The sequence below is a fragment of the Herpailurus yagouaroundi genome, unplaced genomic scaffold (assembly GCF_014898765.1).
Source record: "Herpailurus yagouaroundi ecotype Mexico unplaced genomic scaffold, PumYag 181, whole genome shotgun sequence".
In the NCBI taxonomy this organism is placed as follows: Eukaryota; Metazoa; Chordata; class Mammalia; order Carnivora; family Felidae; genus Herpailurus; species Herpailurus yagouaroundi.
This window is the reverse complement of record NW_024412412.1, coordinates 7807922-7820632: the sequence shown is the minus strand read 5'-3', so window position 1 is coordinate 7820632 and position 12711 is coordinate 7807922. Positions and strand designations below refer to the sequence as shown.

Here is a 12711-nt window from a genome sequence, read left to right as displayed (position 1 = left end):
AGAAAGAAAGAAAGAAAGAAAGAAAGAAAGAAAGAAAGAAAGAAAGAAAGAAAGAAAGAAAGGAAAAGAAAGAAAGCTTTGAGAAAGAACTTGTCTTTCACTTGACTTCTACTTGAAAGATGTGAATGCGTCCTAGGTTCAGAACTCATTCTAGGTTACTGGGCCCCTTTCTAATTCATTGAAAGTAGAATATGAAGATACCGTGGTGAGCTGGTATTATCTAATCTTAATATTTGGGTCTTCTCTGGATTCACTCAATAGCCCTGTCACTTAGCTGACGATGCTGAATTCCTAGGTTGCTGCTTATTTAGAACAAAAATGGAGAAGACAGATGAAAAGAAATATCGTCCCAGAACTGGTACAATACTGAGAGTTATAGTCCAAAACTGAGTAAAAATTTCAATTTATCTAAAAAACAATTTCAGTACTGTTTCATCTCTAATGATGTCGTAATGACAAGTAATTCCACCCTTAACTGTAAGATTTGATACTTCTATATCAAATGTCTGTTTGGATCATCATAAAAATTCTGTGAAGAAGGTATCATCATTCCCATTTTACAGAGCAAAGTGAGACTCAAATGAAATCTAATGATACTCCATTAAGTAAGGTCTTTAGCCAGGATGGAAATCTGGATAGCTTCTTTTTCTTACACAGATACAATGACTGAAGTCTAATGGGAATAAGTCAATTAATTGCTCAGTATCAAGCTATTTTTATACCATTTTGTCTGTGATAGCTTCTGCTTTTGGCAGTGGTCGCTATACATTAATATTTGAAAGGCACGCTCTGTGGAGACAGAAGAGTGAAGCCAATGAAGGCTGAACTAACTGCTGATACTGTGCCCCGCCAGTACACTTAAAGATGATTATTTTTATTTTCTTTATTGTTGTTATTATTATTTAAAAATATTAAGTTTATTTATTTATTCTGAAAGAGAGAGAAAGCGCAAGTGGGGGAGAAGCAGAGAGAAAGGGAGAGAGAAAGAATCCCAAGTAGGCTGTGAACTGTTAGAGCAAAGCCCAACACGGGGCTCAAACCCACCAACAGCAAGATCATGACCCGAGTCAAAGTCAGATGCTTAACTGACTGAGCTGCCCAGAAGCTCCTATAATTTTTTTTTTTCAAGAGAGAGAGTACAAGCAGGGGAGGGCGGAGAGAGGGAGGGAGACCATCCTAAGCAGGCTCCATGGCGCCTGACCCAGGGCACCATATCTCATGACCATGGGATCATGACCTGAGCCAAAATCAAGAGTCAGACGCTTAACCGACTGAACCACCCAGATGCCCCAAGATGATTACTTTTTTTTTTAATATTTTTTTAATGTTTATTTATTTCTGAGACAGAGGGAGACAGAACATGAGTAGGGGAGGGGCAGAAAGAGAGGGAGACACAGAATCAGAAGCAGGCTCCAGGCTCTGAGCTGTCAGCGCAGAGCCCGACGCGGGGCTCGAACTCACCGCGAGATCATGACTCGGGCTGAAGTCAGATGCTTAACCGACTGAGCCACCCAGGCGCCCCAAGATGATTACTTTTAAATTTTCATTCTGCTAGTAAAAGTTATATATGTACATTTTTAAAAATTTAAAGTACATAAATATATGAAGGACATAATACCTTACATCCTGTAATTTGGAGAGGATATGTATAGATAGATGGAAAGATAGATCTATTTTTGCTGCATGTTTTACTCTTGTCTAAAAACACACACGTATGCATACTATCTCTAAATAAATTTGGTTTTGTAAAAAAGACTGTACTACAGGTATAAACAATGTGCGTACTGTGTATAAACTGTATACTGTACTTCTTCATAAAGTATTTATGAACCTCTTTACATGTCTCAGTTATGTATCATTTTATAATGTCATTTTATTACATTTCTGTGCTAATTTCTGTTTGTGCTATATGTTATTTAATATATCCTTTTATTATTATCTGTATAGATTATTTTTCACATTCATAATGATAGACAGCCCCATGATGAAGTTGTACATACATCTGGCATAATTATATTCTCACTTCTGCCGGTCGGAAATTTTAATTCCAAAGTGAATGTGCCGTATAAAATGAAGCTATATTTTAAATCCTTTCAATTTGAAATAACACATTTGCCTTAAATAGCTGTACAAATTTATACTCCCACCAGGACTGAAAAAAACTATAGCTTCCTTCTTTTTACCATCACCAAAAACATATTAATATGTTCTTAGTGAATATTCCATTTAAGATCTTTGCCCATTTTTCTACTGAAGTACCTGTTTACTTTTTTGTCATTAACTGTTCATGCGGTATTTTAAGAATACTAGTCCTTCTCCATCTGTCCTGTATATTGCAAATAGTTTTTCTACTTTATTGTCTTTTATTTAGTTTAGAGTATTTGCTACCATACAGATAGTTTACATTTTATTTTTATATTCACCTTCAGAAAGGCCTTTTGGTAGCCTAAGAGCTTAAATATAACTTTCATTTTCTAGTCCTTTGTTGTGGTTCGGTTTCAGGTTCTTTTCTCAATTTTTTTTTTATATTGCACTTTTTCTATTTGGAATGCTATGCTTATATTTTTCTCCTATTTGTCTACTGAGTGACAGTGTTTTCTGTTACAGATACAAGTATTGTTATTTTCCCTTCTTTTTATTTATTTTGAGAGTGAAAGAAAGCGCAAGCAGGGGAGAGGCAGAGAGAGAGAGAGGAGAGTGATAATCCCAAGCAGGCTCCACACTGCCAGTGCAGAGCCCGACACGGGGCTCGAACTCCCAAACCAGGAGATCATGACCTGAGCTGAAATCAGGAATCGGACGCTTAACTGAATGAGCCACCCAGGCACCCCTGTTACTTTCCCTTCTTAATTTGAAGTACAAATTAAAACTTAAAATAATAACTTAAAACTTAAAATAATAACTTAATTGGAAGTCCCTCCTTGCTACTACCTTTTATCTTAATGGCCTGGGGTGCACATTTCATTGTGGCGTGTAACACGGGAGTGTGGTCCCACAGCCCTTCCTGGCAGAGTGCACACTCATGCCTGTGCCTGTGAGATTCATGTGATCAGCTGAGGTCGCATCCTGACTTTATTTCTGGCCGAATTATGGAGAAAAGAATCCCGGGGACCCACCAGTCACACAGACCCGTGCTGTTTCTGTTGGTTCAAGGGCTATTCAAGCAAGCAGAGGCAGCCAGAAACCCATCCATAGCGTTTCACTTCCGGTAGCAATGACCAAACATTGGCCCACGTACTTCTGCAAACTTTCCTTCCGGCTGCAATCCTTTTCCATTACGACACATTTTGAGTCATGAATGCCGTGTCATGTGTGAGATTTTCTTGAGACAAATATTTCATTAAGAGTTGAGAGATTGTGTGAGGATATGTGGTCACTTTCGCCTAAGCTGGGATCTGTCCATCCCCACCCGCCATGTTGCCAATGGAATTACTCTGGGTATAGCTGCCTGGCATGTCAGGAATCATCCTATATATTCCAGACGGTAATGGATTAATATCAGTATTTTTAAAACAAAGACCTAAAGACATTAAGTGATATGCCCCAATTATACAATTAATGAAGAAAGGGAAAATCCTGAAATAGCCAATTTTATTATCTAAAAGAAAGGAACACATTTCATAATCTACTATCTAGGAGGCTCTATAATGATAAAAGGAAATCATGTTAGATGCTGTTTCTCAAAACACAGTACAAATAGCACCTACATCAGAATAACTTTGATTATTCAAAGTAATGGTGGAAAGACTTTCAATTAAATAGTATTTTGATTTTTCAAAGCAAATATTTCAATTCTGTACATCAAAAATTAGAAAGGAGAAACCTGTAACCTGCTAGAATGTGGACTGTTGACCTCCATCTGAGACAGGCGGGGCAGTTCCTGCATTGAACAGCTCTCCGGCTGACCCCTGTGCACGCCCCACTTGAAGAACCAATGTCCGAAGTGTTTACTTCCATATTTAGACCTCCATATTTATGAAAGCATAAACTAAACTTCTGATGTTGTAGTTCACTCTATATACAAAGTTAAATAATGTCCCATTTTCCCCAAATTTCAAAGTATGATTTAGAAAACTGTTGTTTTTCATAGCTATGGTAACTACCTGAATATAATTGTTTTCAGTTTATTTATTTATTTTGCGAGAGAGAGAGATTGTGTGTGCGAGAGAGAGGGGGGCGGAGAGAGAATCCCAAGCAGGCTCCACATCACCAGCACAGATCCCAGTGCAGGGCTCAAACCCACAAACTGTGAGATTATGACCTGAGCCCAAATCGGACACTTAACCAGCTGAGCCACTCAGATGCCCCAGTAACTACCTGAATATAACTTGGGATGTTCGACTTAATTGGATACACTAATGTAGACAATCATGTATAAGCAGAATTCACCTTCTCTGGATCGTTTCATGTCTTTTTCGTAGCAAAATAAATCTTCAGTGTCAACATTTTTGGGAATACTTGGAGGTTCTACCAAAATACATACCTATATGTGATACTTTTGTTGAAATCCCTTTCTTCATGGGATTATTTATTCTAAAGTAACTTCTGTAAAATTAGATTCCTAATTCCAAGCATCCTGCTTAATTATATTATATTGATGCTGGTAATTAAAAGTGAAGCAAAGGATTACAGTGGACTATGGTTTATATGTGCTGAAGGCTAATACGAGCTTGAATAAATTTTCCAACTTAAAATTTGCCAATTAGGTAAAACTGTATATCGAACAGGCTACTTTAGAAATTGTTTTTAAAATTATCTCTCACAAAATTTTTGTCTTAAGACCCAAATATATATTTTCCAAATTTGGTTGTGGTACTTAATTTCATTTTTAATTGTGGTATTCATTCAAATTAAAATATGAATATAATTTTACCAAGAAAAGTTAAAATTCAGGGATAATTGATAATATATTTTTAAAATTTTTTTAATTTATTTTGAGAGAGTGAGGAGGGGGGAGGGGGAGTGGGGAGAGAGAGAATCCAAAGCAGCCTCTGTGCTGTCAGCGCAGAGCCCAACATGAGGCTGGATCCCATGAACCATGAGATCGTGACCTGAGCTGAAACCAAGAGTCAGACACTTAACTGACTGAGCCACCCAGGCGCCCTGATTTTTTTAATTTTTTTTTAATGTTTATTTATTTTTGAGAGAGAGAGAGAGAGTGTGAGCAGGGGCAGGTCAGTAACAGAGACAGAGGGAGAGACAGAACTCGAAGTGGGCTCCAGGCTCTGAGCTGTCAGCACAGAGCCCGATGCGGGGCTCGAACTCACGAACTGTGAGATCATGACCTGAGCTGAAGTCGGACGCTTAACCAACTGAGCCACCCAGGCGCCCCAGGCACCCCAATTTTTAATAAGGATCTGGCGTACGTAACATTAAACCTACAGGTTTTTTGCGTGCATTATTTCCAAATCCCCTAATCTGAGAAATGACCCATCTTGCGTGTTTCTTTGATAGGCATATGCCGGCAAAGAGCTGGAGGAGCGACTGCGGTCCGTGTCCAGTGTCGATGAACTCATGACCGTACTCTACCCAGAATATTGGAAAATGTACAAGTGTCAGTTAAGGAAAGGCGGCTGGCAACATAATAAAGAACAGCCCAACATCAATGCAAGAACAGAAGACACTGTAAAATTTGCTGCAGCACATTATAATGCGGAGATCTTGAAAAGTAAGCATGGGAAGAAAAATATTTGATAAGCTTCAGTCAGCCCAGTGAAAGCTGCTAGTCTGTTTTCTTTCTTTTTAATTTCAGTGTTTGTACCACTAAAGCCCTTTAGGGCTGAAAGCAGACAACAGAAATAAAGGTTTTCAAAATATAGCATTTTATGACTTCACTGTGAGTGGTTAAGAGGATTTCTCGAAATATAAAGAATAGAAATGTGGATGCATATCAACACGTTTTTTTTTTCAATTGAGGTGATATCCCAATGCAAAATTTTCAAAAGGTGAAGATATATTTTACACACTCTGTAAGCATTTAAGCATTCTATGTCTTACAAAATAATTGCACAGAAATTTTTTGATTTGGATTCAGAAATGCTGAATTTCTAAATCACCCCAAATCATCTTTCCAATGACTTCTTCTTGCCTTGTTTCTTGATAGCTGGACTTTGGGAAAGCTACTAAAAGAGCTAGCAGAAAGAGTCACAAAAAATTACGATGCCGGGTAAAGTGTCATGGTATAAATTGGTGGGCTACTTTTAAAAAATAAGTCCCTTCGGTTGTTAGATATGAATCGCTCTCAAGGTTTGAGATTGCAATTTATTTTCAAAACAAACACACACAACATGGCTTCACGGTTGAGTAACCAATAGCTTCCATGCTTTTTTTCTAAAAATTTTACTTGAGGGCAAATAGGGGAAAAGTAAGCTAAAACATGTTAAGAAGCACATCACCTATAATGCAGTAGTTAAAAGGTCAGCAGTGCTATGGCCAACCCACTAACCCACTGTAAACAGAATTCCAAGAGAGAGCATCAAAGGACCAGAAAAATTAGACTTTCCCGAAAGCACTTAGTTCAGGATCCAGGCCCCACTTGATGGAAAATAACCCCTGCGTTTCAAGTAGCCACGGCCATAACATTACCCAAAGCTGCCAAGCAGCCTGCCTGAAAACCATCTCTGAACGCAGTCCAAACCCATAGCCATTTTCTCATTTATATCTCAGTTTAAAAAGAAAAATTAAGTCACGTTCATATTTGCTCGGAGACCACAAAAATAGTCCATGCTATAGCCGAAGAACGTGACTTCCTCTCCGCGGGTCCTGCAAATGATTAAATTTTCATCTTCTTAAGCAAAGAATACTGAGCACAAGTGCTGTAGAAAATCGGTGTCGTTCCAAGAGAGCATAATCCTAATTTTAGCTTGTTACACGGCTGGAGAGATCTGTGTTTCAAGGAAAATATCCTTAGGCGCCCCGTGAAATATCGTATCATATTCCAGGTCACGGGGCAGCTTAGGATCCCGTTGACTCCTTTTATATTTTTGTAACGTTACATCTCGCGCTTAAATCTGGATCTCTGAAATGGAAAGCCGCTGGCGACTAACAGAGGCTTCTGGCCCTCGCGGGCTTCGTTGTGACTCACGGCCTTCCCTGTGACCCGGCAGGTATTGACAGCGAGTGGAGGAAGACTCAGTGCCTGCCGCGTGAGGTGTGTATAGATGTGGGGAAGGAGTTCGGAGCGGCAACAAACACCTTCTTTAAACCCCCGTGTGTGTCCGCCTACAGATGTGGAGGCTGCTGCAACAGTGAGGGCCAGCAGTGCATGAACACCAGCACCAGCTACCTCAGCAAGACGGTAGGTGGGTGGGTGCCGGGGCTGTGCCCTCCAGAGCCGCCGACGTTCTCGCTGGGAATGAAGTTCATTTCTCAGGGCCCTGCGGTTTGGATGGTACAATCTCACAGAGAAAGTAACTGATGCTTGAGGAACCCTGTTCGTGGTAGCGGTATCCGAGAATGAACGCACGTACGAGTGCGTGTCTGAGAGAGAGAGACCCAGCTACTTTCCTTTGGCAATAAAACGACTGTCAGGTGCTTAAGTCTTCCGATGATAGAGACACAGCACGAATTACACGTTCAAAATACATGCTGAAATGCGGGTGGGTGTTCTGTGCAACGGCCTAATACTGAGATGAGCCAGCACCCTGAGCTGAATTGTGTTCGTCTAGGAAGCAAAGGAAATGGTCTGCCGCTCAGTCTCGTGGATTCTGAGTTACCTGTGAGGTCCCATCACACGAGACGGGAGGCTTGGAACAAATAGCCCAGAAACGTATCTTAAGGTTGGGTGCTGGGATCTTGGGAGCGGATGCTCTCACCTGCACCGCGGGTCGGCCGTGGAGGAGGCGGCTGGCCGTCAGAGGGCACGTCTGGGCGCTGGTGGTGGCCACGGGGTGTTGTTTGAAGGGGTGTGAGCCACTGGCCTCTGCACAGAGATGTCTGGAGAAGCCCGGGGCGTGGGCCGGGCTGAGGCAGACTCCCCGAACGACAAAACCGTGTTTGCCTAAAAGACTTTTCTGATCCATTTTGGGAAGTGGAATAACAGAGGCAGCCTGGCTACATCCAGAACTGTACTTTGACTTGTTTTTTTCAGTTTGATTTATTTATTTCTGAGAGGGAGACAGAGAGAGTGAGTGGGGGAGGGGCAGAGAGAGAGGGAGAGAGAGAGAATCCCCGGCAGGCTCTGCTCTGTCGAGCGCGGAGCCCGACGCGGGGCTCGAACTCACACACCGTGAGATCATGACCTGCGCTGAAACTAAGAGTCGGGCTCTTAACCAGCTAAGCCACCCAGGCACCCCAAGAACTGTACTCTGACTTTTAAAGTGAAAAATAACTTCAAAAACGGGATGCTCGGTGTGATTTGTACAGTGTGGAATGATAACAGGGTCATGCTTTTACTCAGATAATGTCTCTACTTGGAACCCGTGTAAGAGAGGCTTCTTCTCATATAGACCTTGCTGCTCAGAAGTTTGTATTGCACTAATAAAATCTACTCTTATTTTGATAGAACTAAGTGGAAATGAAAGTTAAATTGCCTTTCTGGAAAAAAAAAAAAAACAATCGTATTTCTTTTTATTGCTCATACACCTGCTGAAGGAGCCAGCTGTTTCAGATACTAAGACTTGCAAGAGGAAACAAAAATTATCAAACTGTATTTTCTATTCAGTTCACCTCTGCCTAAACTCTAAAGACTAAAAACAAAAATGAAAAGGTGATGCATTGGGGCCTGGCGTCCTCCCTGTTATCATAATTAAGCACAGCCAGAAGGACTTCATTTATTCTTGATGAAGCAGCATACTCCTAAATATAGTCACGCATTTAGAAACTTAATCAGTAGAATGTTTGTTTGTGGGCCATAGCATAACATTCCAGTGCTTGATAAAATTCTGATATTTGAATGGAATAACATATCATCGTAGTGTTTGAGCACAGCACCTCTTATTCACTCATTCCCCTCCTTCAAACAGTGATTGGAAATTTGGTAGCTGAGAACTGTACATTTACTGTATACTATTCGGAATAAAATGCTACTGATTTCACAGGTTTTACTGGATAATAGGGCTTTAGCTCATCATAACCCTGAAGTATAACAGGATTTTAGAAATCCTTTTATAGGTGTTGGCACTAAACACCTTCTTTCAAAAATATCGAACTACTTATTCCAGTGGGATAGTCTCTAAAACATAATGCTCATTTTTAAAGAGATGTTAAAATTAAAAATGTTGCTGGCTTTCATATTTTAGCTGAAGCCCATAAAAGGATTTTTGGCCTTCTGTGTTGTCACAGTTAGAGAAAATACACGGGGGTGATTTGGGAAATTACCTTTTTGGAATGCCTTTAATAGAATATATTTGTAAATATTTCCATTAAGCAATATGATATCTACCCTAGATTATATTATTATTGTGGGGTTTGACTTAAGGCAAATAGCAATTTGGTTGACCTTCAATAAGTCCAGATAAACCAGTTGCATTTTCCAAAGACCAAAGGGCTAGATCTGGTTTAAAAATGGGATGGCATGGAAGAGGCTCAAAAAATAGATTTTGAAGATTTCACGAAACAAAATGTTACCTACTAAGAGCTCATTATTTGTCATTTCAAAAGTGCCTTATTGGATTTGGTTGTTGGGTGAAACTTTATCATCAAAGTGCTCGTGTTGTAAAGGTGAAAAGTTGAATCATAACTGTTTTAGCATTGGGATGCTGTTTCGTTGGTTCATTTCTTGAAATTCCTGTCTTTTTAGAGTTAATTTATTTTCTCGGTGAAAATCAGTTGCCAGTTGACAATAATGCTGTTTTTCATTATTAATTCCTTCCACAAATTCTTCTATGATGCCTTGTTAAGCTGACGGAAAAAAAAATAGTTTGAAATGAATTTTCTTTGGGGCACCTGGGTGGCTCAGTCAGGTAACTGTCTGACTCTTGATCTCGCCTCAGGTCATGGTTTCACATTTCGTGGGACCAAGCCCTGCATCGGTCTCTGGGCTGACAGTGCGGAGCCTGCTTGGGATTCTCTCTCTCTCTGCCCTCTGCCTCTCTCTGCCCTTCCCCTGCTCACATGCACTCCCCCCCCCGCCACTGAAAATAAATAAACTTAAATGAAGTTTCTGTAAAAAAAAAAAAAAAAAGTCTCAGACTTTATAGTATATTATTAAAGTATATTATTAAATATTTTCATATTTAAATTACGTATTTCAAAATATATCGTTTTTAGATACAGATGCTCAGATGTTTTGTGTAATAGTTCCTCAGACAAGCTCTTAGTTCCCCAGTACCACGCTCAGCCCAAACAACACCCTGGTCTTGTGGTTTTCCCTCTGGACGCGTGTCTTCATCTCTAGTCAGGAGCACAGGGGTCGTCCTTGACCTCTCCCTTCTCTTGTCACACATCCAGCCTGTCACCAGTCTGATGTTAATTTTGTCCCGTAAGTATCTTGAATCCCCATACTCTAGTCCAACATACTTTTCATGCTTTTTCCAGCTAATGAAAAACCAGTCTCTCTGTTCTCCTGCTTCCATTTCCCTTCGATTGTCTCAACTGCCCCCAAACGCGGTATTTTTAAAAACAAAAGTCTGAGGCTGTTTCCAGCATAAAGACCCTTCGGTGATTTCCCACTGCTCTTAGAATACAGCCAAACTCTTTATCACAGCCTTGAATGTCTGCTTGGCTCTACAACATGGTCTGACAGAAGTGTCCCTTGTCCTTACTTTTTGTGCTTCTAAATGCTCTAGGCTTCCTTGAGTTCCTTCCACTGTGCCCCCTCTGGCCCAGGATCTTTGCTCATACCCTGGCCTTCTGGTCTCCTCCTTGCTGGGCTACCAGTTCTTCCAGTCTCCATCGCATGACTCAACAAGTCCCTGGGGGAGATTTATCTGACCTCCTTGATTGGATCCTGTTTCTTTTAAATTCTTTATAGTTTCCCATACTTTTCTTTCATTGCACTTAACTGCAGCTTATCAATCCATTTGTAACAATATAGCCATTATTATTTGATTAATGTCTGTCTCTTCCTTAAAGCCAAAAGCGGGTCTGTGTTATTCATGGGTGACCTGAGTATCTACCACAGAATTAGCATACAACCCCTTTTGGAACCACATAAAAACTGGACCCTCTCACCAGAAAAAATGAAAATATGGACGTACCCACAGTATTTACACCAGAGTTCCAAGGATATGGCTTCCTTACCCTACTCCTTATCTGTTGAACCATATTTTTTTTTTACTTTTTTTTTCCAACGTTTTTTTTGTTTTTGTTTTTGTTTTTTTTTTTGGGACAGAGAGAGACAGAGCATGAACGGGGGAGGGGCAGAGAGAGAGGGAGACACAGAATCGGAAACAGGCTCCAGGCTCTGAGCCATCAGCCCAGAGCCTGACGCGGGGCTCGAACTCGCGGACCGCGAAATCGTGACCTGGCTGAAGTCGGACGCTTAACCGACTGCGCCACCCAGGCGCCCCTGTTGAACCATATTTTGAAACTACTGCCTTGAAGGTTAATAATAACAAAATAGTCGGGGCGCCTGGGTGGCTCAGTCGGTTAAGTGTCCAACTTCAGCTCAGATCATGATCTGGCAGTTTGTGACTTCGAGCCCTACATGGGGCTGACAGTTCAGAGACTGAAGCCTGCTTCAGAGTCTGTGTCTCCCTCTCTCTCTGCCCCCCCCACTCACGTTCTTGTCTCTCCCTCCTTCAAAAATAAACATTAAAAAACAAATAAAGGGGCGCCTGGGTGGCACAGTCGGTTAAGCGTCCGACTTCAGCCAGGTCACGATCTCGCGGTCCGTGAGTTCGAGCCCCGCGTCAGGCTCTGGGCTGATGGCTCAGAGCCTGGAGCCTGTTTCCGATTCTGTGTCTCCCTCTCTCTCTGCCCCTCCCCCGTTCATGCTCTGTCTCTCTCAGTCCCAAAAATAAATAAAACGTTGAAAAAAAAATTAAAAAAAAAAAACAAATAAAATAGTTGATTAACTCACCTGTGTAATTTTATTTATTTTTGAGACAGAGAGAGAGAGCATGTGCTCTCGAGAGTGGGGAAGGGGCAGGGAGAGAGGGAGAGAGAGAATATGAGAATCCCAAGGAGGCTCTATGCTTTTAGTGCAGAGCCTATCATAAGGTTCAGTCCCACAAACTGAGAGATCGTGACCTGAGCTGAAATCAAGAGACAGAGGCTCAACCAACTGAGGTACACAGGTGCCCCAACTCACTTGTGTAATTTTTAAATAAATGGATCCTATTGCCTAACAAAAGTATATGCTGTCAATTTTAGAACAGTATTTTTAAATGTCTGTTTTTTAACAGACAGAAAATTCTCCCACTTTCCCTTCCCATTCATAGATGGCGAGAGCAAAAGTCACCATTCTAGGGGTGCCTTGGTGGCTCAGTTGGTTAAGTATCCAACTTTGGCTCAGGTCATGATCTCCTGGTTCCTGAGTTCGAGCCCCACATCAGCTCTGCACTAACAGTGTGGAGCCTTACTTAGGATTCTCTCTCTCCTGCTATCTCTCTCTTCCCCTCCCTCTCCCTTCCTCCCTCTCTCACTCTCTCAAAATAAATAAATAAACTTAAAAATCACCATTGTATTCCTCTTACTGCTGTCTTACTAAATACATGCTTACTTTACACAATATGTGCCAAATAGATCTCAGGAGTGCCTTGAGTAAAATCTAAACTTGGGAAACATAGCATCACTGTTAGTAAACAAAATCAATAAATGTAGTCTTCA

General features: G+C 41.0%; 1 protein-coding gene across 1 annotated transcript in view; it reads left to right on the top strand.

The window, feature by feature from the left end:
- Positions 1–12711, top strand: part of VEGFC (vascular endothelial growth factor C) — a 111115-nt gene that overhangs the window by 68702 nt on the left and 29702 nt on the right. The window contains exons 2-3 of the mRNA XM_040489873.1: positions 5455–5668; positions 7107–7297. Coding sequence (XP_040345807.1) covers positions 5455–5668; positions 7107–7297 — 405 coding nt within the window. The remainder of the gene's footprint in view (positions 1–5454; positions 5669–7106; positions 7298–12711) is intronic.